The sequence below is a fragment of the Prunus avium genome, chromosome 6, assembly GCF_965620075.1.
Source record: "Prunus avium chromosome 6, drPruAviu1.hap1.1, whole genome shotgun sequence".
Taxonomy (NCBI): Eukaryota; Viridiplantae; Streptophyta; class Magnoliopsida; order Rosales; family Rosaceae; genus Prunus; species Prunus avium.
The window spans coordinates 4,402,291-4,426,815 of record NC_142289.1 but is presented as its reverse complement, the minus strand read 5'-3'; the positions used below and the strand labels follow the sequence as shown (position 1 = coordinate 4,426,815).

General features: G+C 36.9%; 5 protein-coding genes across 5 annotated transcripts; 4 read left to right on the top strand and 1 right to left on the bottom strand.

The window, feature by feature from the left end:
* The first annotated feature begins 62 nt into the window (after window positions 1-62).
* NPU (ATP-dependent helicase/deoxyribonuclease subunit B) lies at window positions 63-2,899 on the top strand. Its single transcript, XM_021972926.2, has 9 exons — window positions 63-300; window positions 390-452; window positions 573-628; window positions 1,193-1,286; window positions 1,498-1,558; window positions 1,855-1,936; window positions 2,041-2,096; window positions 2,326-2,389; window positions 2,527-2,899. Exons 1-9 carry the CDS (start codon window positions 166-168, stop codon window positions 2,588-2,590), a joined length of 675 nt encoding a protein of 224 aa, XP_021828618.1. The 5' UTR covers window positions 63-165; the 3' UTR covers window positions 2,591-2,899.
* Window positions 2,900-5,070: 2,171 nt separating this feature from the next.
* On the bottom strand, window positions 5,071-5,649 carry LOC110769015 (NDR1/HIN1-like protein 3). The gene has a single exon (XM_021972916.2). It carries the CDS (start codon window positions 5,647-5,649, stop codon window positions 5,071-5,073), a length of 579 nt encoding a protein of 192 aa, XP_021828608.1.
* A 6,288-nt stretch (window positions 5,650-11,937) lies between these two features.
* Window positions 11,938-15,639, top strand: LOC110769022 (MATE efflux family protein). Its single transcript, XM_021972922.2, has 3 exons — window positions 11,938-12,174; window positions 12,371-12,667; window positions 13,935-15,639. Exons 2-3 carry the CDS (start codon window positions 12,440-12,442, stop codon window positions 15,351-15,353), a joined length of 1,647 nt encoding a protein of 548 aa, XP_021828614.1. The 5' UTR covers window positions 11,938-12,174; window positions 12,371-12,439; the 3' UTR covers window positions 15,354-15,639.
* Window positions 15,640-16,613: 974 nt separating this feature from the next.
* LOC110769024 (NDR1/HIN1-like protein 10) lies at window positions 16,614-17,210 on the top strand. Its single transcript, XM_021972925.1, has one exon. It carries the CDS (start codon window positions 16,614-16,616, stop codon window positions 17,208-17,210), a length of 597 nt encoding a protein of 198 aa, XP_021828617.1.
* Window positions 17,211-20,586: 3,376 nt separating this feature from the next.
* LOC110769029 (Protein kinase superfamily protein) lies at window positions 20,587-24,389 on the top strand. Its single transcript, XM_021972931.2, has 6 exons — window positions 20,587-21,578; window positions 21,960-22,092; window positions 22,259-22,454; window positions 23,042-23,166; window positions 23,576-23,734; window positions 23,853-24,389. Exons 1-6 carry the CDS (start codon window positions 21,382-21,384, stop codon window positions 24,138-24,140), a joined length of 1,098 nt encoding a protein of 365 aa, XP_021828623.1. The 5' UTR covers window positions 20,587-21,381; the 3' UTR covers window positions 24,141-24,389.
* Window positions 24,390-24,525: the final 136 nt, after the last annotated feature.

The following is a 24,525-nucleotide window of genomic DNA, read 5'->3' as shown; positions in this document are numbered from 1 at the left end:
TCTGTTTTGGCCCTTAACCCAAATGCTCCAAAGTCCAGTCCGAATGATATATTGTTCACATTTCTGCGCGGAGACTACTTGCTCACCTGCAACCTCGAGTCTTCAACTCAGACAAACTTTAAGAAGATCGAGTGAAAGCTCGGAGTGAGTGATAGAAAATACAGGATGGAGGGAACTGAAGGGAGATCAATTGTCTCACTGTTTCTGATGCTTCTGTTGTCTTTGTCCATGCCCTGTATATCTGATGCTTACAGGCCAGGTGACATCGTCCCCATGAGCAAGATGGGTCTTTACCACTCTGTCCGTACTCTCCCAGTCTCTCCCTGTGAAGTATTTTACTCAATTATGGCTCAAAATCTAATGGGTTTTGTTGAATTTGATGGTTTCAGATGAAAACTGAATGGCACGACATGATCGGTCGACATTGCCCAATCTTTGCTGTGAATCGTGAGGTAACCTCAACCTGCCTGCCCTTCACTTTTTTTGTATTTCTCAATTAGGGTTTTCTTCGTCAGTTTTTGTTTTGCAATGGTTAGCGTTTTTATTTGTTTTTCTGATGTATAAATTTGTAGGTGTTGATTCCTATAGTGAAGCCGATGGGTTACACGGGGGCTGATGCCTACAAACTGTGAGTATAAGTAAAGGCTGAAACTACCGGCCTTATGCTTCAAATTTATTTTCTTTTATTCTATTATCAGTATTGTATTGCTAATAATGAGAATCAGCTAAGCTATCTATAAGTAAAGGTCAAGTGTTTCACAATTGAGATAGTTTATTTAATTTAAGAATTTCAAGTTTTGAGGTTGGCAGCTGAACTTGCTTTTGTATTTGGTTTATTGAATGTGAAAAATCTCAAGTCCATAATGTTACAATTAATAGCAATTGTTCGTTAAATTTCCTTTGACAGGCTAGTAATGTGATAGCAAACATGTTTTTTCAGAGATAGCCTTGACAATTTACATGCCAACTCTTAGGGTCTCTTAAGAATCAATTAATACTTGTTCTGTATTTTATTGAGATACAAGAGATGCTTCCGGGAGCCGTAGCCTTAGATTGTCTGTCTGCTCCTGAGTTAGGTTATCTGGGTAGTGGTTGGATATTCTAACTTATGGTCTTTGGAAATTTGTTGTTACAAACACGTCTTTTGCCTCTGCTCAAAATCACGCTTACAGAAAGAGTTATTCTCATGCAGATCGTTTCAAGTTGGGAGAGAAAAGTTTTTAATCCCATGGCTTTTTGTGATAAATCGTAAGAGTTCTGAGGTTCCAATGATTGAAGTCCATTTGGTAAGTCATGGTTTATGAGCATTTCAACATATTTACCATGCCATCATCTTTTAAGAAAATGGAAAATATGGGCTACCTGGACAATATGGTTTCATTGAGATACAAACATTAATTCTGTAAATTTAGAAATCTATATGGAAAAGAAAGAAGTTATTATCTGTATCTTTTATTGGCTAATCTGTTATTGTGATCAATTTGTATTGCAATGCAGAGGTACTCAGGAAGTGATTTGCATGGTGTCACTGCTAAAGTTGTGGATATGCCTCACCACTGTATGTAATGCCATTTTGCTCATTTCTTAATCTAGTTCAATGGTTTGCTTTCCATAGCGATTCCAGCAGGCCCTTTTGAAGGGCTTGTGTTGTAATTTAGGCTCTTTATCTTGTTTTTGGTCAGTTATAATTTCTTTGGGTCTGTCCTTGATGGACAGAGGAATAAGACTCCTCGATTACATTGGTGCAGATATAAGTTTTAACTATGATCTTTGGAAAAGAAAAAAGCACATATAGTTGTAAGAGTTATTTTCGCTCTTGCTTGAGGAGTTTTTATAACATTTTGTCCTGAGCAGATTTAGAAATCCATCCAGACATACGTAAACAATTTTGGGATCCTCAGCACTGGCCAAAGCATGTGCTGGTCAGATATACATGGTCAGCATCACTTCACTTTTCTTTTAGTTATGATTTGCATAAATCTTAGGATTCCAAATTTTGCACTTTGTGAAATGTGACATTATTTTGTTGTCTGCATGCAGGCAGGAGCAATCAGAGATTGACGTGACTTCCGGATTTTACGTATTGTTTGGATCAGGTAAAAATCTTTGCTTGATCTAATTACATATGTTAATTATATATTCGTTTATCATTCCCTATCTTCCTGCAAGCCTTGCCTTCAAACAAACAGTTTAGAGAACATACAGTTTCTTTGGCTCTCAAGATGGACAACCTAATGATATATGTATAAATTTGATGAGAAGCGGCCTACAAATGTGGAGCCTTTCTGACACCATTGCTACTAAATTTCTTCATGCATTCAACAGGTCTGATGCTTTCTTTTATTCTCTCAATATACGTCTTGCAGTCATCGCGAGACAAATTGGCCAGGTACTTCTTGGAAATATTTGGGTATTTTGTTGGCTAGAAACTAAGTTTATGGACAAGCTACCAAAATTTCATTCACTGTTGGTGTGGTGATTAATGCTTTGCTCTAACTGTTTTTCTGGTAATGTGATTCTTTCCAGGTTTGTGAGGGAGAGAGTTGCAGAAAGCAGCATGCCCGCTGGAGGTGTGGCAAAGGTTGAATGATAGAACCTTGAAAGCATCAATACGTTGTCTGCATGTGCAACTCAGTCCTGAAGAGAATTATATTGGTTGGGGAAGATATGATGCTGTGAACGCATTTCGTTACCTTAATTTGCTAAAGAAAGGCAATTCCCCCTTCTCTGTCGCAGCCCAACAGCTTGGACTGAGTTCAAACTAATTAGAGTGACAATTTTTTGTTTTTTCATATGTACAAGATTGATCTGCACGGTCCCAACGTTTCTGTAAACTCTCACAGATCTACCTCAAAAAACATTTAAACCATGCTAATATCAGATTTGTAGCGTAGAGCAATATGTTTCTTTTGCTGATTGGTCGGCATGGTCAAAGAAAAAGGCCAGAGAGTGCTGCTCCTCTCTCTCTCTCTCTCTCTCTCTCTCTTTGGTGAATGCATTCGTTTGCTTATTCTCCACTTTTAACGAGATTAAAGCACCACTATTGAAATCCTTTGTTCTTATAATAAGCGAGGGCTGCAAAACGTGAAGAAGAAAGAAACCAAGAGAACTTAAAGATATTTACACTTGTAAATTAAACCAGCCATACATTATAGATACATTAAAAATAAACCACTCGGGAAGCAAGCACATAGAAATGTAAAGTAAGAAAACAAAAAAGATGAAAATGATCATATACATGGTACAATCAAATAAAATGAAGACATAGAGAAAGTAACTCTTTATTGATTAGGGAAGTACCAAACCCTAAACACAAAACTTCCAATCTACTGCCCGAGGACGATTATTCTAGCCCCAAGAACACGAAAAGAGAAGAGCTAAAACTAAACACGAATGAAACTAGCTCTAATGACCACTTCGATGTAGTACAAATAGCAGCACTCTTTACTTTATCTTAATTATTTGGTCTAGATCACAGCCGGTAGCGTTAAAATTTTGAGCATCCGAGTGAATGGAACTGAGGAAAGGGACCTTCAAATAGCATGAAACAAGGTGCATGTAACGCCTCCTCCTTGCACCAATCCTAGTATAACAGTTGACATACAACTTGAAAATGAGGTCAAAACTCGTACTATTCTTAAACTTGGAAACCTCTTCTGCCGTAAGAGCCACCTGCGTCTCCCCCTTGAAAAACCATGAATTAAATAGCTTCACTTTCTTGGGCCCTACCATGAAATCGTTACTAAAATAAGTTTCGTTTGTTCTTTGGAGCATCAAATTATTAGTCTGGTTGATCGCGGAATAAAGAACGCCGTCAGCTTGGTTAATTACGTAGGCGCATTTTCTGTTAGGGTTTTCGACCGTTCCGTTGACGGCTATGTAGTACTGGAGGACGGTGTCGTTTCTGGTGAGGTTGTGCGTGACCAACCAGACATATTTCGCTTGATACTTGAGGAGTTCACTCCGGCCATCGAAATGTAAGAAATACATGATCATACCATGGGCGGCTCCGGCAACAAGTAGAGCAGAAGTCACGATCAAAATTAGGACGATGCATCTTACCATGGTCGTGAATTTCTAAAGAGAATATAAAGAAAGAGGACAAAGTAATTTGTAAATGAATAGCCAGAGGGTTTTTAAAAGATGTGAGATGGCAATTCAAAAATGAATACAGGGTTTGAAAATGGGAGCAGAAATTTCGGGATTTCGTTTTGTGATCTTACAAGTTTAGGTCGAAAGTAGGGAAACTAGTGCTTGGCTTATAAGTTTTATTAAAGTTAATTAAAATTGAGTGCTGGGAATTAATTACTTCGCAAGTTCCTTCTTTTAAGAATATCAAAGCGGATGTGATTGAAGATTTGAGATCAATTACTAATTACTATATAGACTAGTAAATTAACTGTATCAAAATTTAAGCCCTACAATCGTGGCAATTATATTCAATCAGCCAACCTTACATTGGCAATTAATATATCAATAAATAATCGTTCTAGCATCTGTATAGTGTGTGTGAGTTTAATATATTATCGCCTTCTCAATAAGAAAGATCCTTTAAAAAAATAGATTTCTCAAGATTCTCCTTTCTCGTTATGGTGACTATCATTCTCCTTGTGTAGAGGATTATTTCATCTTAATTTTGACAGTCTGGTGTGAGAGTTCGTCTTACTAAAATATTCAAAGTACAAGAATCTAAATGGCTTGGGTGAGACCAAAATTAAAAACTTGTCAAATTAATGCAACTTGCTAAAAAATAAAAATAAAAATCATAAGCTCTTGAAATGAACCCAAGGGTTGGTTGGTGGAATCGATTTCCTATTATTTTAACAAAAGAAAGAAAAGATCGTTCTTATACTTATGATAAATATAGAATTATAAGAATATACAGAAAGAAATAAAATAATACTTTCTTTATTGATTTGATAAGCAAACTCTAAACAGAATCCCAGTCTACATAGCCAATGCCATTACCGTGCATGACCATTATTACAACGTACGAAAGAACAATAACACCAAATTAAAGCCAACAATTAAACATAAAATTATTATTAACTAATTAAACATGAAACCCTATTAATGTTTATGGACAGTGCACATGGTAACGTTAAAACGTTGAGCAAATTTTCCGTCGGATATCAAAGGGACCCTCAAATAGCAGACGGCGTTGTAATTAAAATGCGTATGCCTTCTACCAAGCTTGGTTGAACTTCTACCACTGGCGACCCACATCATATCGAAAACCGTAGCGCTCCTCAGCTTCGAAACCTCATCGGCCGTAAGATCCACCCGCAACGCCTGGTTCTCCGATGAAGCCAAATAAGCCACTCTGTTGTGGGGTAGATCGAACCGCTCAAAAGTGCTGGCTGACAAAATGTTATTCTTAAACCCGAAATATGCAACGGTCATAACCTGCTCAAAGTGGTAGGCACCTTTCTTGTTAGGGTTTGTAGCGGATGCATTGATGGCTAGGTTGTATTGGAGAGTGATGTTGTTGTTGGCCAACTCAAACTGGGTGAAGGAGGCTTCGAACACCTCGTACCTGATGTGTTTAGTACGACCATTGAAAACAAGATAGGATGTAAAACCACTGATGGCTCCAAGAACAACTAGTGTACCAATGGTGCTTAAAATAATTCCGATGCATTTAGCCATGGCTAATTTCTGGAGCTAATTCTAGAGAATTAGAATGAGAGAGGGAGAGAGAGAGCAGAAAGTGATTGATTTGTGAATGAATAGAATGCTTGAACAACAAGAAAGAATGCAATGTGGTGTAAACATTGAGGGTTTTATATAGGGTTTAGAATGAAACAAAGTGTGTTAGGGATGGCCGCGTGAAAATTAATTACCAATTAGGCTGTGATTTTGGGATTTTGTATTATCATCTTACATGTGATTGTGTGAGTTTTGGGAAACTAGTGGTTGTAATTGCTTGGCAAGTTCATTTCTTTGAGAGTATCACGCGGGGCAATATCATTCAGATCAATTACTTGTATTTACTATAGCCGAGTAAATTAATTGATTTAAGCCCTATAATTTTGGCAATTTGTGTGAATTTCGTTTTGTGGGCTTGGAGCCTTGGACTCTGTTTGATGCCAACCTCGGGCTGTCTTGTTTCTAAACCATGTATTTGGGCTTTTTTATGGAACTTTTCAAGACCAAAAATAAGAACAAATAAAGAACAAGGAACTTTTCGTGCCCCATATTTTGACATAGACAGATGTTGCCGTGTGACTCCAAGGCAGCACTTGGGTTTGTCTCAGATTAAACAAAAGGTGGTCTAGAGAAGCCTCAATTGATTCTTAATCAACTCCATGAAGCTTTCCTTTCATTTGTTTAATTTTTGTTTTCTTAAGCAGCACTTATCAAATATTCATCATCAGGACCCACAGTGACTAGACTTCCAAGGGAACAAAGAAATTTGGAAGCTATAAAAAATTACCAAGTGTGGCTAGTCATTGGAGAATTGGTTGGTCCCCACTACTGAGATTCATGGTACAGGACGAATACAAAATCACTACTCTTTGTTGAGTGACATCGACTTCTTCTTGTCCCCAACAAAGACCCATATGGTCTTAGTCTCAGATTTTAAATCAACCAGCTCAGTGAAATTAGTGCATGTCCCGGTGGCTAGAGTGGTAGATCTAGACATGTTAGAGCATTTCTGTCTGTAAGCAACACAGATTATTAGGGTTACTAAAGCTTACCTAGTCATTCTCATTTAGGCGTGTTTATTTCCCATTCCCTATTTTGAGGGTATTCGATTACTAATTTTACGGTGAAGTTCACATAATTCTTTATTTCTTTTGTGTTTGTAAATGAGGGAGAAGTCAGAAATTAGAATAATTTCAATACCCATGTGTTAGTAAAAATAAGAGAAGCAAGAATTGGAATCATTCCAATACTCATTTCTTACAAGTAAACATGCCTTAATTAATTATTAGTGAGTAGAAAATGCTAATGGAAGTTGAGAATTAGTGGACCTAATGGCAAATGCATAGCCTCTAGGAACTAGAGTTTTGATATCGTGTTAGGTAACCTTTATACCCTAAAAATTTAAGTTGTCGAAGATAATTCTAAATCATACGTGACGACACTCACATTGATTGAACTTTGGTGGCCTTCATTAATTTACCTCATCTATATATTGAGATAATGTAAATTAATGAAAGTAGATATTATACATTTTCCACCACCCTCTCATAAGAGCAGTGCAAGCAACCAATTGTTGGACCAAATAGTGGTATGCATTATTACAGAGATTACTCTGCTCCAACGTGTTCTCTAACTTTATAAGTACAATGATAATATAACTATATTTCATGGTTCCCCTAAATTATTGGCTCAAACAACAACTTCTTCTTTTTTCACGAACCCTAAACCCTAAACCCTAATTATTTAGTACACGCGCATATGCAACAATCCAAAACCCACACACACAAAAAGAAAGAAAGGAAAACCACCAAAAGCATAGATCTTAGTCCAATTAATTTATCTCCAAAAAGGTTATACAAATACACAAATATACTTAAATTATGAAGCTAGATTGACAAGTTGGTTCTGGTAAACTGCCCCAAACCATATGCTGAAGCTTTGGTTGGTCCTGTTGGGCATCTTCGTACTTGTGAAGGGTTCTCCTTTGCTGCTGGTCCCGACTGATTGGGAACGTGAGGTTGTGATTCTCATACACCACGCTTGCCTTTCTTAACCTATATGCTTCAACCTTTTTGTAATTTGCACATAGTTTTTTTTAGTTTAATTAAGAGGACTTTTTGGGTTAAAATGGCTCAATCTAGTACACCTCTATGATTATTAATTATGTCTCTAAGTCCCTCTATTATTAATGGAAACACACTTTACAGCCGAAAGCTAGCTAATCTCCACCTTTGATTGGCTTCAACTTGTGACCTAATTAAGTTTCAACCTCTTAATTTGGAGTAATTATAGTACTAGTGTAGTACGGTAGTATTGTCACAATAATTTGTGCACATGTTATAATATAAACGATGTCGTCTACCCACATAATAACATGTAGGGGTGGGCATCTCATCCGAATTATCCGCGTACCGACCGTACCGTACCGACGGTTTGGTTTGGTTTGGTTAAATAATTATTTTTTAATTTTAATTATTCCGATCCGATCCGTACCGAAATGTTTGGTTTGGTTAACGGAAACAAAATTCCTAACCCGACGGAAACCCGTACCGATCCGATATTTATACTTATTTTATTATTTAAATACAAAACAAGAAACCAAAGGTAAATACAATCAGCATTTTGTATCACTCTTTTATCACTACTGTATCACTTCTTTATCATCATTGTATCACTACTTTATCACCATTGTATCACTGCTTTATCACCATTGTATCACTTATCCAAGTACTGTAGCACTTTTTGGTCAGAGAGGAATTTATGAACTTCCTATGTTTTCCAGTTTCGACCTTTGTCCCGTTTTTCACCTATAACTTTCTAACTGTTGATCCAAATTTTATGTTCTTTATATGGTTGGATTCAGCATGAAAAAAATAAAGAACCCAACGCAAAACAAATGTCAAAACCATTTACATAAATGTAGAGAATTCAATAAAAAGAACACTCAAAAGTTCAAACAACAAACACAAGTGGCTCCCAATTCATCTTGAGGACATATTGAATGATATAGTGACTAAGTTGTTTGATTTCATACTTGGATGAATTAGGTTATTAGATTTTTATATTTTAAAAGGATAATTTGGTGTATTTGTTCAAGAACTTATGTTATGTGAAAGTATTATAAATTGTATTTTTATTAGTATGTTTTTATTACGGTACTACCGGCGTACCGACCCGTTCCGAACCGAATGTTAGGTTAACCGATCCGAAGTTTACCGAAGTCTTTGGTTTGGTTAACGGAAGAGAAAATGGTCTACCGAAGTCTTTGGTTTGGTTAACGGAAGAGCCCTCTACCGTTCCAAACCGATCCGCGCCCAGGCCTAATAACATGTGTATACCGCATGACAATACTATTGGGTCTATTCGTGCTCTCTATAGGCCACACAAGTTGTGTCAAAATTACTTCAACACAATTATTTCCTTATTTTGTTCAAGTTGGACACAAAACTATTGTGTCTTCTCTACATATGACACAAATACTACATATATGTTATTCAAAAGGACATGAACCTCTTTGTTGTGGCCTTTGGATCGTGGTTTTTGCCCAGTTTTGTAGTAGTGCATACTATAACACATATATATCGCGTGACAATACTACCGTACTATTATATAATTTCTCCTTAATTTGGTCACCTCTCATTTCAAGATAACAATGAGCACATTCCTGCTTTATACAAATGCATATTGTGTTTTTCAATCGCAAACTTTATCATAGATTATAAAGATTATGCTGAGCAATGAATGGCCTCTCGTGTGGTCCAAATCTATCTATATTTATAAAGGGGCCTCTTGTTGACACCATAATTAAGCAGTGGCATGTTTTGTCCATTAAGTTTCTTATTGGACGCCACAAATTTTAACCCTATGTTGCTCATAATGGGGATTGAGCTCATACCAATCAGAAATCTTGTTGAAGCTGTTCCCTTGAAAAGAATTAATAAAGTTGGAAGTCTCCTTTGTTGAACCTAACATTTCAGGTAAGTGTGTGGGAGTAGGAGACATGGCCATGGTGGACATCCATCATTTTGTTCAGCAACCACAAATAATTGAAGTTATGAACCAATGACAAGGGAAAAAGTTCAACCATGGGGAAAACCCTTCATTTATTTATAGTTTTTAAAATAAATAAATAAAAACTAGCCGTTCATTTTTATAAATTGAAAAAAATATAACAGTCCAAAAAAAAAAGTGAAAATATATTTTTATTAAAAAGAAAGCTTAAGCTTCTAGCTAAAAATCAAAACTTTGGTTACTCAACTTAAAAGACATGAAAAGGAGATTAAAGAAAAGGGAAAGACATGCATGCCCAAGTGGAAAGAAGCCAATAGCGTCTTGGTACATTATTAATAGATACAAATAAATACTTTAAAAGCAAATTGTATGATTCTGTCTGAATTAACTTTTTATATTAGAGACTAATCAAATGGCTTAAAGCATCAAAAAGCTGAATTTGAAAGGATTGATTAACTTTAACTTTTTCCAATTATCTTTAAGTGTTGCATTGCAACCATCACCATGCTGCCCATTAAGCAAAGGGAATCTATAAATAAGAATTAATATTTACAAAAATGAAGTCAAAAAATAGAAAAGAGAAGATCAATGGAAGTAGAAATATTCTTCGTTTCCATTTGTGGTCAGCTTAGTCAAATGAATCCCCCAAATGAAAAAGGATCCGTACGTAGCACAGCTGAAATGGATTCTAAACTCATGGCTTTGTGCGGATGTCTTGTTGTAAAGGATGGCACACAGACACACCAGTTGATCGACCCCAAAGGGCAGGGCTTAACACAAAAGAAGAAACCAAGGTGCAAGGTATGAGATTTAACTTTTGAAAAAAGAACAATACAAAGTTGAGGAATAAAGTACTTAAAGGGAGTGCTTTTGGTATTACCGATCAACAAAAGCGTTTTTTGATACAAGAAATATCCAGAAAAAGGGATCAAAACCTAGGACCTCGAGTGCATGGATAAATGCTCTTAATCATTTGAGCTACAAGCTCCTAGCACAAAAGCATTTTTAATCTTTGTAAGTGCTCATTGATTTAGTGTTTTTAGGGAAAAATGGGAGATTCCCTATTTTAATGACATTCTTGTTTTTGTTCACAATGCTCTAGAAAGAATCAAAGAATCAATCATCATTCTCAAACTACCTAAAATGACAAGATCAACTTATATGGTAAACTTTATCGCGGAACTATACGATAGTAGAACTGGTTTTTCCCCAAGTTCCTCAATCTTGGTCGGGGGAATGTCCCATTACTTGGAGGTATAGGTGTCCTAATTATTGTCCACGTAGGTGCCTTTCCTTTCTTTAACCCTACTAATACTAATAGAGTAGTAGATCAGGTCGATAATTCTCATTCAAGATGAATAAACAACGCTTTCCAAGGTTCTTATATAATTATATTCCATTTGCCTATTAATAATAGATAACAGGACCATATTATATAACGAAATAAACAAAAAAATTATGGCATGTTTTGATGAAGTTCATACTAGCGTTCGTGTGAGATTTTGTAAATAAGACAAGAACTAGGTGCATGCATGTTATGGAAGAAATGGATTGCCCCAATTCTCATGTGTGCGTGGAAGAAATGGATTGCCCCAATTAAATGGACTAAATATCACCTTTCCACTAATATAATCTAAAGTGTGCTGACATGGATTTAGCTAAGTTGGCTAGAGCGGATATGCTACTCACTCTGCACCTGAGTTCGAATCACTCTCCTCATAATTTAAATTAATTTAAAGTAAATTATCGCTTATATCAAAAAAATCTAGAATAGCCATTAAACCAAGTTTGGTGGTCCGGCCGGACTTAGCAGTAATTAGTTGAGCATAACACGTCAGCTTCAACCCTGTAAAGTTAAGAGTCTGAATAAAATATTGAATCAAACATTTTGATAAGTTATAGGTTTTAGGGTTTAGCTTCATTACTAGTCTGTATGACATTCCAATTAAGCCCCACTCGTATGTATAAACAGAGCAAGCACATATATAGTTCCAAGTTCCAACTTAATTATATATTGTTCGAGTGCAGAATTGTCCTGTATATTTTATTTCACTAGAAGAAAAAAAACCATCTTATTTTCAGACAGACATTACAATAATGTGACAATAGAATTGATTGGATAAAGCCAAAATTTAGGTGGACATAGACAGAGTGATGCGCATGCTTATTATATGTCATAGCCATTTTCACTAAGCTGCACACTAAATAAATAAATATATATATATATATATATATATGTGTGTATATAATTCAAGGCCTAGGGATATGCAAGTTGATCAAAGCTGCTCTGTTTTGCTCCGTTTTCCCCTGTTTTCCACTCACCATGTTTCAGTGCAGCATTTCTTGGTTGCTCTTTTTTCTTTGCAATAATAGCAAGTGAAAGGCCAAATACACGCTGCCATGGCCGAGGAGGAGAAGTAGCAGCTGCGAAGACAAACAGACTCCCAAGACCCCAAAAGTGACAGACAGACAGCACAGACAGCTTAATTTGGGGCTTTGAAATTAAATACAAAGGTCTGTGGCTCTGTTTTTGTAATGATTTTTTTTTTAATTAAAACTTTGGGTTATGATTATGATTATGATACGTACATATTGGGTTTTATTTAGTTGATGTTTGTTAATTATGTGGAGGAGGATTTTTTTTTGTTTTTGTTTAATATATGTATTTATATTTATACATAGAAAATGAACATAAGACCCCATTGGACAGGGCGTCTCTAAAACTGGACCGTGGGCCGTACTTTTTATAGAATTGTTTTTCTTGTGTCGTCGGATAAACATGTGCTTGCCTGGTACTGAATCTCGAGGAATTATAAATGGTGGTCATCACCCTCTGATTCCAAAGCATCATGTAGTTGAGGACTATAATGGAGACTTGACAATGAGAGCTAGAGGCGAAGGCGGCGCCACCACCACCACTTCTTCTTCTACTTTCATTCAGACCTTCCTTCAACGCCTCCACCAGCTTCCCAATAATGGCCTTCTCCAAGGACTTCCACTTACTGAGGTATGTACCCTGTAACCCCCTCATCCCTCCCTCTTTCTCTCATTCAAATGTTCCGGCATGCATCCTACTATGTCCGTCTCTCGGGAATGTGACATTAACATATAGCGTACTAGGAATTTATGTTTATTTATTGTCAATTAATTTTGAGTTCAGTATTAACTTACAATCTATGTGACAGGCCCAACAGTCACACGTGAATCATCTTGAGCTTTAAAGAAGTTATGTTATGTAAAATTATTTATGTTTTTTAACCATTTTAAGTGGAAATACACAATTATGTGATCGGCTTGCATTGCCCAAAGAATAACCGTTGTATGAGCTAAAGGGCTTAGGAGAGGAACTTCTTTCATGCCTCTGAGGCTACCAGAGAGCATGTTTCAGAAGGAGCTATACCTTACACACACACACACACATGTCTGGCCCCACAGGCCCGCACTCACACGAGTGAAAGGACCAATTTGGAACCTACAACATGGGTCCCATGATGTTTTTGTAGGAACACGTAAGCTGCCCAATTAAGAAATAATTAACAACCACAAACCTCCTAATCATAACAGCATGTTCAGGTATTGGTCCTCCCTAAATGCCTCCCAGTTTAAGCTATGCTTAATTATCTCAACACAAATTAGACTAGGCATAGTTCTGCAGCAATGAATTAACCAAACCACAATGCATTTCTAGTCTCTTGCAACTAAACTGATTGAGAACACAAGTCTGACAGATTCCAGCTTGTGATTAATTAAGAATAATATCAAATATTACTTTCATATTATATAATACTAATCATAGGTGATAACCTTAATTACTCTCAGCTCCAAGTAGAATCATTTAAATGACAGCTTTAGATTCTTTTGACGTACGTTGACAATTTTTTTTAATTAGCTTCATCTGTAAAATAGCCAGTGCCCTAAAAAAAATTTACTAATATACCTCACCAACTTCACCTTTTGCCCACTTGCAACTTTTATAATGCATGAAAAGGTCCAAATTGATTGTCAAATGGCTATAAAAATTCTAAAGCTCACTTTTAGACTGCATTTCAGTATTCTAGGACCTTGGGACGAACATAAGTGACATAGAATTGCTGTTTTTTCACGTGTATATCTGTCATTTTTTGGCCTTTTTGAATAGAAGCGAAAATTTAAGATACAAGGGGGTTCTCAAACACACACTATCAATGTGTCATAGAAATTCGAAGTTCGAACCATAAACTCTATTTCTCTCACTTAATCTCTCTCTCTCTCTCATAATGTGAATCTTTATGTAGATAGGAGAAGAGTTAAGATCGTTGGTAAAGATTGGGGGGCCAATAGTGGTGACATCTATGCTCATATATTCAAGGTCTGTAATTTCAATGCTGTTCTTGGGGCGTCTTGGGAAAACAGAGTTGGCTGGGGGGTCATTGGCTCTAGGGTTTGGAAATATTACAGGCGTTTCAATCCTTAGCGGCCTCTCAATGGGAATGGATCCAATTTGTTGCCAAGCTTATGGAGCCCAAAGATGGGCAATTCTCAGTCAAACTTTTCAGAAAACAGTTTGCCTCCTCCTCCTTGTCTCCATACCCATTGCACTTTTGTGGCTCAACATGGAGCCCATCTTTATATTGTTGGGTCAGGACCCTCAGATCACAAGAGTTGCCAAAGTTTACCTGCTTTTCTCCATCCCTGAATTGCTAGGTCAAGCTCACCTCCTACCATTAAGAACCTTCCTCAGAACACAAGGCCTAACAACCCCACTAACCCTAGCAGCTGCATTTGCAGCCCTCTTGCATTTGCCTATCAACTATGTTTTGGTCACATACTTGAATTTAGGGGTAGGAGGTGTTTGTTTGGGCCTTGCTTGCAACACTTTACTATTTAATTTGGGCTTGCTCATTTACCTAACTATCTCAACCCATGCTTTGAAACCTTGGCATGGGCTTACCATGATCTCTGCCTTTCAAGGATGGAAGCCATTGATAAGTTTGGCATTGCCAAGTTGTGTTTCAATGTGCTTGGAGTGGTGGTGGTATGAAATAATGTTGTTCTTCTGTGGCTGGTTGAGTAACCCACAAGCCAGTGTTGCAGCAATGGGGATTTTAATTCAAACCACAGGGATGTTGTACATTGTTCCAATTTCTTTAAGGGCCTCCATATCGACACGTGTGGGCCATGCTTTAGGAGCCGGGCAACCGACCAGGGCCAAGTGGGCTGCCATAATTGGGCTTATTGTGGCATTTGCTTGTGGGCTCTCAGCATTCATCTTCATGACTGCTGTGAGGTCCAAGTGGGGGACTATATTCACAGATGAGCCACAAATTCTTGATCTGATTTCAACTGCACTGCCAATTCTGGGCCTGTGTGAATTTGGCAACGTTCCTCAAACAGCTGCCTGTGGAGTGTTATCAGCTACTGCAAGACCTAAGCTTGGAGCCAGAATAAACTTGTATGCATTTTACCTCATTGGATTGCCAGTTGCTATTCTTGGAACTTTTACATTCAAAATTGGGTTTCTTGGCCTTTGGTTTGGGCTACTTTCAGCACAGGCTTCTTGTGTGTGTATGATGGTGTACACATTGATTCACACAGATTGGAAGCATCAAACAAGAAGGGCTGAGCAGCTCACACTGGCTGTGCAAGAGACTCAACTGAATCAGGAGAAAACAGAGGATGAAGAAACTGGGCTGCTACCTCCTACTGAGCTCTGAGTTTACAAAATATCAAAGTTTCAGGGATAATTTTACATAGACAAACTCAGTACAAATTAATCATATTTGGTCAGAAATCACAATTTTTTTTCTCTCTTTTTTTTTTGGGGGGGTGTTTACAGCACTGGAAAGAAACAAAAAAATCAAAATTACTTGGTCATTAATTATTAAATGTAATGTTAATACATCATTTTTCCTTCACAGTTCCCATAGATTATCCTTTATATAGTATGAAGAAATATTAATGTAAAAATAAAAATAAATAGGCCATATCATTTGCACAGTTGATATTATGCGAGGACATTTTTTGTTAGATGAAAAACTTGTAAGGTTACATGAATGCCAGACCAAAGATTAATTGAGCAATTGTGAACTTCTTTTCACTGAGGCAAATGACACATAGCTTGGAGATTTAGACCAACCGATTTTATATTATAATTTCGTCCTTGTTTTCAATCCACTTTTTTCTATTTGAAGACCATGTGATCTACCTTCTTTTTTCATCTCAACTTGTGTTTGTGGTGAAAAACTTACCGCCACTGTAGCGCTATTCCGAGCCAATAACTCATTATCATATATTTTAACTTTTCGATGTGTCAATACGTGTTACATACGTGGTCCATCTGTTTTTTTTTTTTTTAACGAAAAAGGTAAAAACTGGCGTATAAGTGGGCATGAGGAATAATATAAATATATCATTTTTTAATATGGAATGTTTTATGCATAATACCTTCTCTCTTTCTTTTTGCTGGTAGTGTGTTCGGTTGGGAGTTGGTGCAAGTTGATTGATTGATCTTCTTCTTTTTTCTTCCGAAATTTTACAGATTGAAACCCTTTATAATTATATAAACGCGTTATCTTATATATATATATCTTTTGATTCCTCGGTGCATAATTTGATTTGATGGGATCTTGGATAATCAATTTCTACATTTTTACGGTTCTAAAAAGTTTCAGTTTCTTTGTCCATACATTTTTTGGTATTTCACATTAATTACGTTTTGGATAATAAAAAATTGTAAATCATACCTAGACTGGGGCTGAAACTGAAGTTTAGAGATTTACACAACATACGCTTTCATCTATTATTTTCTATCAATCCAAACACGCGGCTGTGCTCATTTACATTTACTTTCCAGTTTAGAAATCTAGAATTCAATAACACACACACGTTCTCTTCTCAGTGCTACTACTATAAATACCTCTTATTGTACATCGTTATCATATACCAATTCAAAATTCTCTTTAATTTCCTCAACCATGGGTATGTGCACTTTTTGCTGTTGCTCCATCATCCTTGTGGCCCTAGTTTTTGCCCTAGGCATCACTGGTTTTGTGTCCTGGATCATAGCTGGCTTTGTTCGTGTTTCTCATTTGAAACGCATCAACTACCAAGTGACCGATGCCTCACTTCTCCAATTCAACTTGACAAACAATAACACCACCCTTGAATACAATCTAGCCCTCAACATAACCTTTCAAAACCCTAACGACAAGATTGGTCTCCACTTTGACCGAATCGAAGCCGGTGCCAGTTTCATGAAGCAAACCCTAAATAATGTTACCTTGAGCTCCTCCTCCTACCTAGGGCACAAGAAGACGGTCGTATTACCGGCATTGTTCAAGGGGCAGCGGCCAGTGGCTCTCGGGGCTGATGAGGTCTCCAGGTTTAAGAATGCTGGGGATTTTGATATCCTGTTGAACCTGGATGTTAAGTACTGGGTCAAGTTTCTTGCATCGAAGGTTAAAATTAAGCAACCCCATATAGCATGCTCTTTGAAGGTCCCTCTGAACAACGGGAAATCTGCCGAAAGTTTTAAGGTTACGCAATGCAAAGCTCAATCATCGGACAAATAATTAGTTAACTTATTGCTTATTGTTCTTCCCTTCTCTAATTTATGACTATAATATAATAATGGCCATGCGATTGGCTTAGGTTTATGTATAAGCCGAATTATTATGTTTATGTTGCTCAAATTAATAAATAACTTCTTTATGTGTTCATATAATTAGCGTATATTTTTTTTTATTGAAAAATTATAGAATTGCATTGATAATTCAGTAAAAATGAGATTTTTATTAATTATAGTACCTGACAAAAATACAACAAAGTAAGTACCTTATAACTTGTAAATCAAGCATCTGAGGATGTGTACATACCTTGTGGATCACGGACGGGTGGGTCCAAAAATATGATTGATTGTGCACGTAGGATGGCTATCCCCCCCGCCTGTACATATGGCAACTACTCATTTGTAAAAGGATATATTATTTTTTTTATTTTCAAGAAGATAAAAGAAAGTGGGGCCAATATGTTTGATAATTATGTTGACTAGTTCATAATAAACAACGGTCACGGTTTTATCTCTTGATATCAAAAAGTTGGATGTTGCCGACATGTCGTCCACAAAATATATACACAGACACAACACAAAAAAGGAAAGAAATTCCCAGGAAGAGCCACACGTCCATATTATTAAACATTATTTGCTCTACACGTGGTATTTCTCAATATTCACATTGGATAATTTGAATGTTCATGCTTTATCGGTTGGTGGGGAGGCAAGGGTTGTTGCTATTCACGTGAATAGTGGCAGCTCTTGCAAAATACTTGTTGTGTTTCCACCCATTGCCATGGCAACCCAAAGGCAACTACTATTCACATGAGATATGAGGAGATAAATTTGTATAGAGGTTTTGTGTGAAAAGTAAAGAATATCGCTAGGTATTTATAAATAAATAATAATAATTTTTTTGGTTTTTTGTTTTAAATTTTTTTGTTATTTAAATTGACTGCTGATGTCATTATGACATCAGCAGCCCAAGCAACAACATGGGCTAATTTTGCCTAAGGGCTTGCCCAGGTTGGTGGGCCCCACATCTTACCCAGGCTTACCTTTGCGCGGTGGAGCCATCTTGTGGGCTAGGCCTTGTCCTACTTGGGCAAAAGGCCTTCCGCTGGAAGTGCCCTAAAAATCATATTGTTATTTGGTGTTACTAATTCTTGAGTGGATGAAAATGTTGATATTTAATAAACGTAGGTGCAAAGGACCCACTAGTGTAGTGGTTTGGAGTATTTACTCCCTCAGGCAAGGTCCTGGGTTCGAGTCCTAGCATTTGTGTATTGTGTGTGAGTTTAATATGCTATCGCCCCTCTCAATAGAAAAGGTCCTAAAATAAATAAATAAATAAATAAACGTAGGTATACACATAGTACAATAATTGGATTAAAAATATCACGTAATGACTTAATGGTCACACTAAAAAAAAAATTCTATAAATTGATATACCTGTACGGCCCCTCATTATGATTAACATTATCTATCTTGTGGAGTCTCAATTTGAAGCCCAAAATCTCCATGGAGTTTTTTTTGTTTTTTTTAATAAAATCAAAATCAAAATCTTTAATACAACCCATTCGAGTTTGTTTATAACATTGTTTTACCCGTAGACCCTTTACGCAAAGTAAATTTAACTTATTCCATTTTGAAATCCTGAGTCAGTCCCCGAAAGAGACTGAAGTTTGTATCCATGTACATGATCCTTATAACATGCATCATTGATTTGATAATTTGAACATGAAGGAGGTGAAATGAAATAGTGAAAGAAGAAGGGAAGCCGAGGAGGCTGCATTATGAACCTAACTCTACACACACGAATAATCTGAATGTCAGAATGTCCACACACTTGTTCCAATCAGATGGCGATGGGACCTGTGGGGACCACATATCTACTCATCTGACTGACACGTCAAAGTAAAAAAAATCAAAGGGAGGGGGCAGAGATTTGAAATCAGAATCAACGGTCCCCCAAGTCCCATCTTAGTCCCAACCCAAGGCCCCAAACTCTCCACACCCTCAACCTCAATCCTCAAACAAGTCAAGTCATTGCCCCAACCCAACCCAAACCATGCCATGCCACACAAAACCCACGTCTATCTCACACGTGTCATTAATTAGTTGAAAAGGCCATTTTTCTTTTTCTTTATTTTTTTTAATATTTTTTATTTAATGCATATCCAACATACAACACAGGCCACCGGAATTTTGGCATATGCATATTTTCCGTGCTCGAAATTCAACCCTTCTAGTCACAACACACGGAAAAAGTCCTCCGGTACAAAAGTTGTGCACCCATCACGGTGATGTGGTACAAAGTTGTTCCATGCCCATCATGCTATAGTGTGGCGACAAAGATTTTTCTTTCTTTCTTTATTTATTTATTCAAAATCCTTACCACCAATAAACATAAATTAACATTTACTCATAAGTCTACTAGAAAACTAACAATTTTAAACCAAATTTAGAGAACCAACATGTTCAAGGAGGTAAGTCGGTGGAGTTGAATTGCGGGTTGTGACAAGGATACTTACATATCCGCTTATATACAGACCCCTCATATTGACTATCATTAATTTCAATTTCAAACTACATTAATTGCGGAGTTAGACTTTATATATCAAAGGCAAATAGCTGAAAAATATATGAACTTACACATCAATGTAAGTGGGAGGAATGAGAACGGGTCCTAGTTTTTCATTAGCAGACCATAATGTAGAGTCAACCTACACCATGTAATATTCTAATACATAATTAAACTAATGAACGTTGATAAATAAATAAATAAAAGTAAACTAATGAACCCATCTAAGCACAAGTAAATTCTACCTAACAAATATGAAAAAAAAAAGAGTCGAGTGTCAAAGAAAAACATCACAATTCATAGTGCCCGCCCCTCCTTATCAATCTGAAAAGATTGGCATTAAAAACGAAAATGGCAACTTTTTGAGTTCATGCAAATTTGGAGAAATATCAACATCCACATCAGATGCACAAATACTCCAACTGACTTTATAATAAAATAAAATAAATAAAAAATTGTCTCCCTCCTTCATTAATTTAATAATTATAACGAAATTAAAAAATTCAATGGATAAAAAAGGATTGTCCTAACTCCTAACTTCCTTCCTAACTCTCAAGCAATGAGCACGAGGCAGAAAAAGCTGACCGGCTTTCAACCCAAAGCCAAAATCGAGCCGAGCCGAGCCGAATACGTTTTGTCGTTATACGATTTCTTGACCAAGAACGTCCAAATCGGCTCATGCCACGACCGCAAAGAGCAAACCTTTGTTTATGTGCTCTCCACGTGGCGCTTCTCCGTTGGCCATTTCATTTTCTGCTTTTAGAATTTTTTTTTTTAAAAGAAAAATTTGCTCTCAACTTTTAAAACTTTAAACCCTCCGTCGGAACGGACTCTCGGAATTTTATCTTTCATCGGAGCGCCTCTGTTTTCTCTTCAGTGGGTAGAGAGAGAAAAAAGCGCGATTTCTAGAGAGAGAAAGAAAGCGAGCTCAGAGGCACAGAGAGAGAGGCTCGTGCTTTCTAGGGTTAGGTTCCTTTTCTATGTAGAAGTTTAAAAAGAAAAAGAAAAAGAAGCTCCGAGCTTAATTAGACGTTAAAGGCAGCGATTCTAGCTTTATTGTTATTCATTATTATTAAATTTCTTTTCTTGGATGAATTTTCTTGGGAAAATTTAGCGTCGACTGTAAGTTGCTTTTGTGTTGTGTTTATCTGGTTTCCTTGGCTGTAAATTCCTTTTATAAGCCGACGAGGCTTCCAGCTCAAGCAAAGTTGTTCATACAAGTTTGACAAGAGAGTTCGTTTTCGCAATTTATATTCGGAAACAAAAAGAAAAGCCTTGCCATCGGTCAGAAAATTGACTCCTTTTCTTTCCAAACAATTTTACTTTTTTCTTTCCTTTTATAATATAAATTCGTGAAGTAGTGCTGGTGGAAGTAGAAGAATCTTCTCTGAATGTTTAGTCTGGATAAGAAAGCTTCAGTCTTTATAGGAATTGGGTTTTTCTGTGATGGTGGTTTGAGGGATGCTATGGAAATTGAAGCAAATGTTCACTGAACCTTGATGAAGAGCCGGAGTATCGGATTGGGATAATGTCAATTGTGTGATTAAGCATCGTGGAAAGGAAGGGGTTGAAATGAGGAATTCGGGTATCATTTGAGAGTTGCAGCATGAATTGCAGCGTGAACAACGGAGGAAGAGGAGAGAGGGAGCATGAGCAAACGGTTTTGCGAAGGTCGGTGGAGGTTGAACCGATATTGGTCCCGCAGCAGCTGACGATCGATGAGAACTTGTTGGTTGACCCGAAGTTGTTGTTTATCGGGTCGAAAATCGGCGAAGGAGCACATGGGAAAGTTTATGAAGGAAGGTCAGTCTCAATTCCTTGTCAGCCAACTATTTATGCTCAACTTAGTTGCTCTTTGCTTGCTTGGTGTGATTAAGTAAAGAATGTATTTTTAATTCGTTGTATACTGTATGGATTATTTTCATGTAACATTTGTTCTGGTAAGGATATGCTTGTACGGTTCTGGAGGAACACATTTCAACTCTGTACTTGGATGAATAGGAGGAGGAATCTTTATTATTAGCTGATAAGTTATTTTAGTTTGTAAAATAGAGGGAGTTACTAGTTGGTTGCCATTACATGAACTGTGCCATTTTGTTATTGCACGGAGTGTTTATGAGTAGTTTGTCTGTTGTCTAGTGTACTGTGTACTAGTTATGTACGTCTAGTCTAATGATTTTCCAGGTACCGTGATCGAATTGTTGCTATCAAAGTCCTCCATCGTGGGAGTACTTCTGAAGAAAGAGCTGCACTTGAGAGTCGTTTTGCTCGTGAAGTTAATATGATGTCTAGGGTAAAACATGAAAATCTTGTCAAGGTAAGTGCTGTGATTAAAGATGTACTCTCTAGTTCTTTTTATTTAAGACATTTGAAATGGAAATTTTATAAATGTATTCATGCCTGCTCTGCTTGAACTGTTGCAGGCCTTTGGCTTTCAAATTAATAATTTTACTGGATTCTGTAAATTTTTTTTGTCTCTGCAGTTTATTGGAGCTTGCAAGGATCCTCTAATGGTGATAGTTACTGAGCTATTACCCGGGATGTCACTCCGGAAGTACCTGATGAGTATTCGTCCAAATCCATTAGAACTCCATGTGGCAATTAAATTTGCTCTTGATATCGCTCATGCGATGGAATGTTTACATGCCAATGGGATTATCCATAGAGATCTGAAACCTGGTAACATTTTGAGCTGTACTTAACTACTGTATTTGTTACTGCTGGATAATGACAATAGAAGAGGGCTTGTTAATGCTTAATGAATTTATTGACATTTTTTTCAAAATTAACATTTGATGAAAACTCCAATACTTAAAAAGGAAATAATGTGCTCTAATTGTGTATCTCTGTTCAAAGTTCTGTTAAATAATTAGTGGAAATTGCAGCAGTGCTTGAGCCAGAAGTTTCCTTTGTTCGCTGTTATTTGTATGTTGTATTCTGCTCTTGCTAAGCTGTGCTTATCCAGTAGGCTGCAGACATGGCTTTAAGTTCTCTCCAAGTGGAATTATTCTTTCTGTTGGACTCTGCACTTAGTTCACAAGATTGCTTTCATGTGATCAGTTTATACCATCCTAGGACCAACATTTTGAAATAAAAAATGGTAAAAGAAGGCAGCTTCACTTGCAAAACAAGGCTGTACTTTTTGTCTTAGGTGTTTGTTCATTTATTTTTCAGTTGGGGCCTGTGGTGGTGTTTTTTTCATTTAATCTTTACTCTGAAAATTATTAGGTTTCGCTCTTTAACAATACATTTGATGTCTATTGCAGACAATTTATTGCTTACGGAAAATCAGAAACATGTAAAGCTTGCGGATTTTGGTCTTGCAAGAGAAGAAAGCGTGACAGAGATGATGACAGCAGAAACTGGGACTTACCGTTGGATGGCTCCAGAGGTTTGTCAACATGTTTAATTATTTTCAGTCTTTCAGGTATCTGGGGTCTTTTGATGTTCTTGAAATTGGAAGTAGTACATCTTTTTATTTTGGAAAAGTTTCATGGTTATTTGAGTTAACTGCAGAACGACAAGCTATTACTCTCTTTCTGGCTTTTGAATGAATTCTTTATCTATGATAGATAGAATTGGAGATGATGTACGAGGGGGTTGAACTGGTTACTATAAACCCTAAGTAATGTTAAAACATTAATTGGGTGCCAATCTTGAAGCCTTATGCACTAATTTGGGTTACTTTGGTTGGTTTTTGTTTCTGAATGTGCTTGAAAGTTTATTTGATTTGCTTCTAACGTATTCTACTATTCCTGCACAATTGTTAGTTCCCTTTGACCAACTATTAGCATTTGCAGCTGTATAGCACTGTGACCTTACGTCAGGGAGAGAAGAAGCATTACAATAACAAGGTTGATGTATATAGCTTTGGGATTGTCTTATGGGAATTATTGACCAACCGCATGCCCTTTGAAGGCATGTCCAATTTGCAGGCTGCTTATGCTGCTGCTTTCAAGGTGCAACAATTAAATCTGTTATTGCTGTTAATACATTTGGCTCTTATGTGCAGTCTGATATAAGAAAAAATACCTCTATTTATGTTGCTTACTCTTATATTCTTATCCGAAAATGCAGCAAGAGAGGCCTCGACTTCCGGAGGATATATCCCCTGATCTTGCCTTTATCATCCAGTCATGTTGGGTTGAAGACCCTAATTTAAGGCCTACCTTCAGCCAGATCATCCGCATGCTCAACTCATTCCTCTTCAAACTGTCACCACCCTCACCGCCTATACCAGATACCGACTCCAACGAAGCAGCAGCAAGTAATGGTACCATGAGTGAATTATCTGTTCGGACAAGAGGGAAGTTTGCTTTCCTTAGGCAACTGTTCAATGCTAAGAGGACCAAGAACTCACAATGAGCAGTCAATTTTTTTTTCGAAACCATCAATTTGTTCCAACTGGCAGAACAGTCTTGCGATAGTAGATACAATTTTTAGCGAATTTATGATTACCTTAAAAGATGATGGTGAATGCAAAGGATGAGAAAATGCTGGAAAAAAAAATGGTGCTGATGGGGTAACTCATCAGGAAAATAAATAGATAAATTGAGGATGGTTCTCATTGTGTAGGTGACCTATTGTAAAGGAGAGATACATGGTTTTGGACAATTTTCTGTTCTTATCAATGGAACCTTCCCTTTTTTAGCAAAATCATTTTCAGTATTTGGATTTCTAGGTGATGAAGTATCTGAATCTAGCAAAAGTATTTTGTCTTTGCTTTTGCATCTGAATTCTGATCAAGATT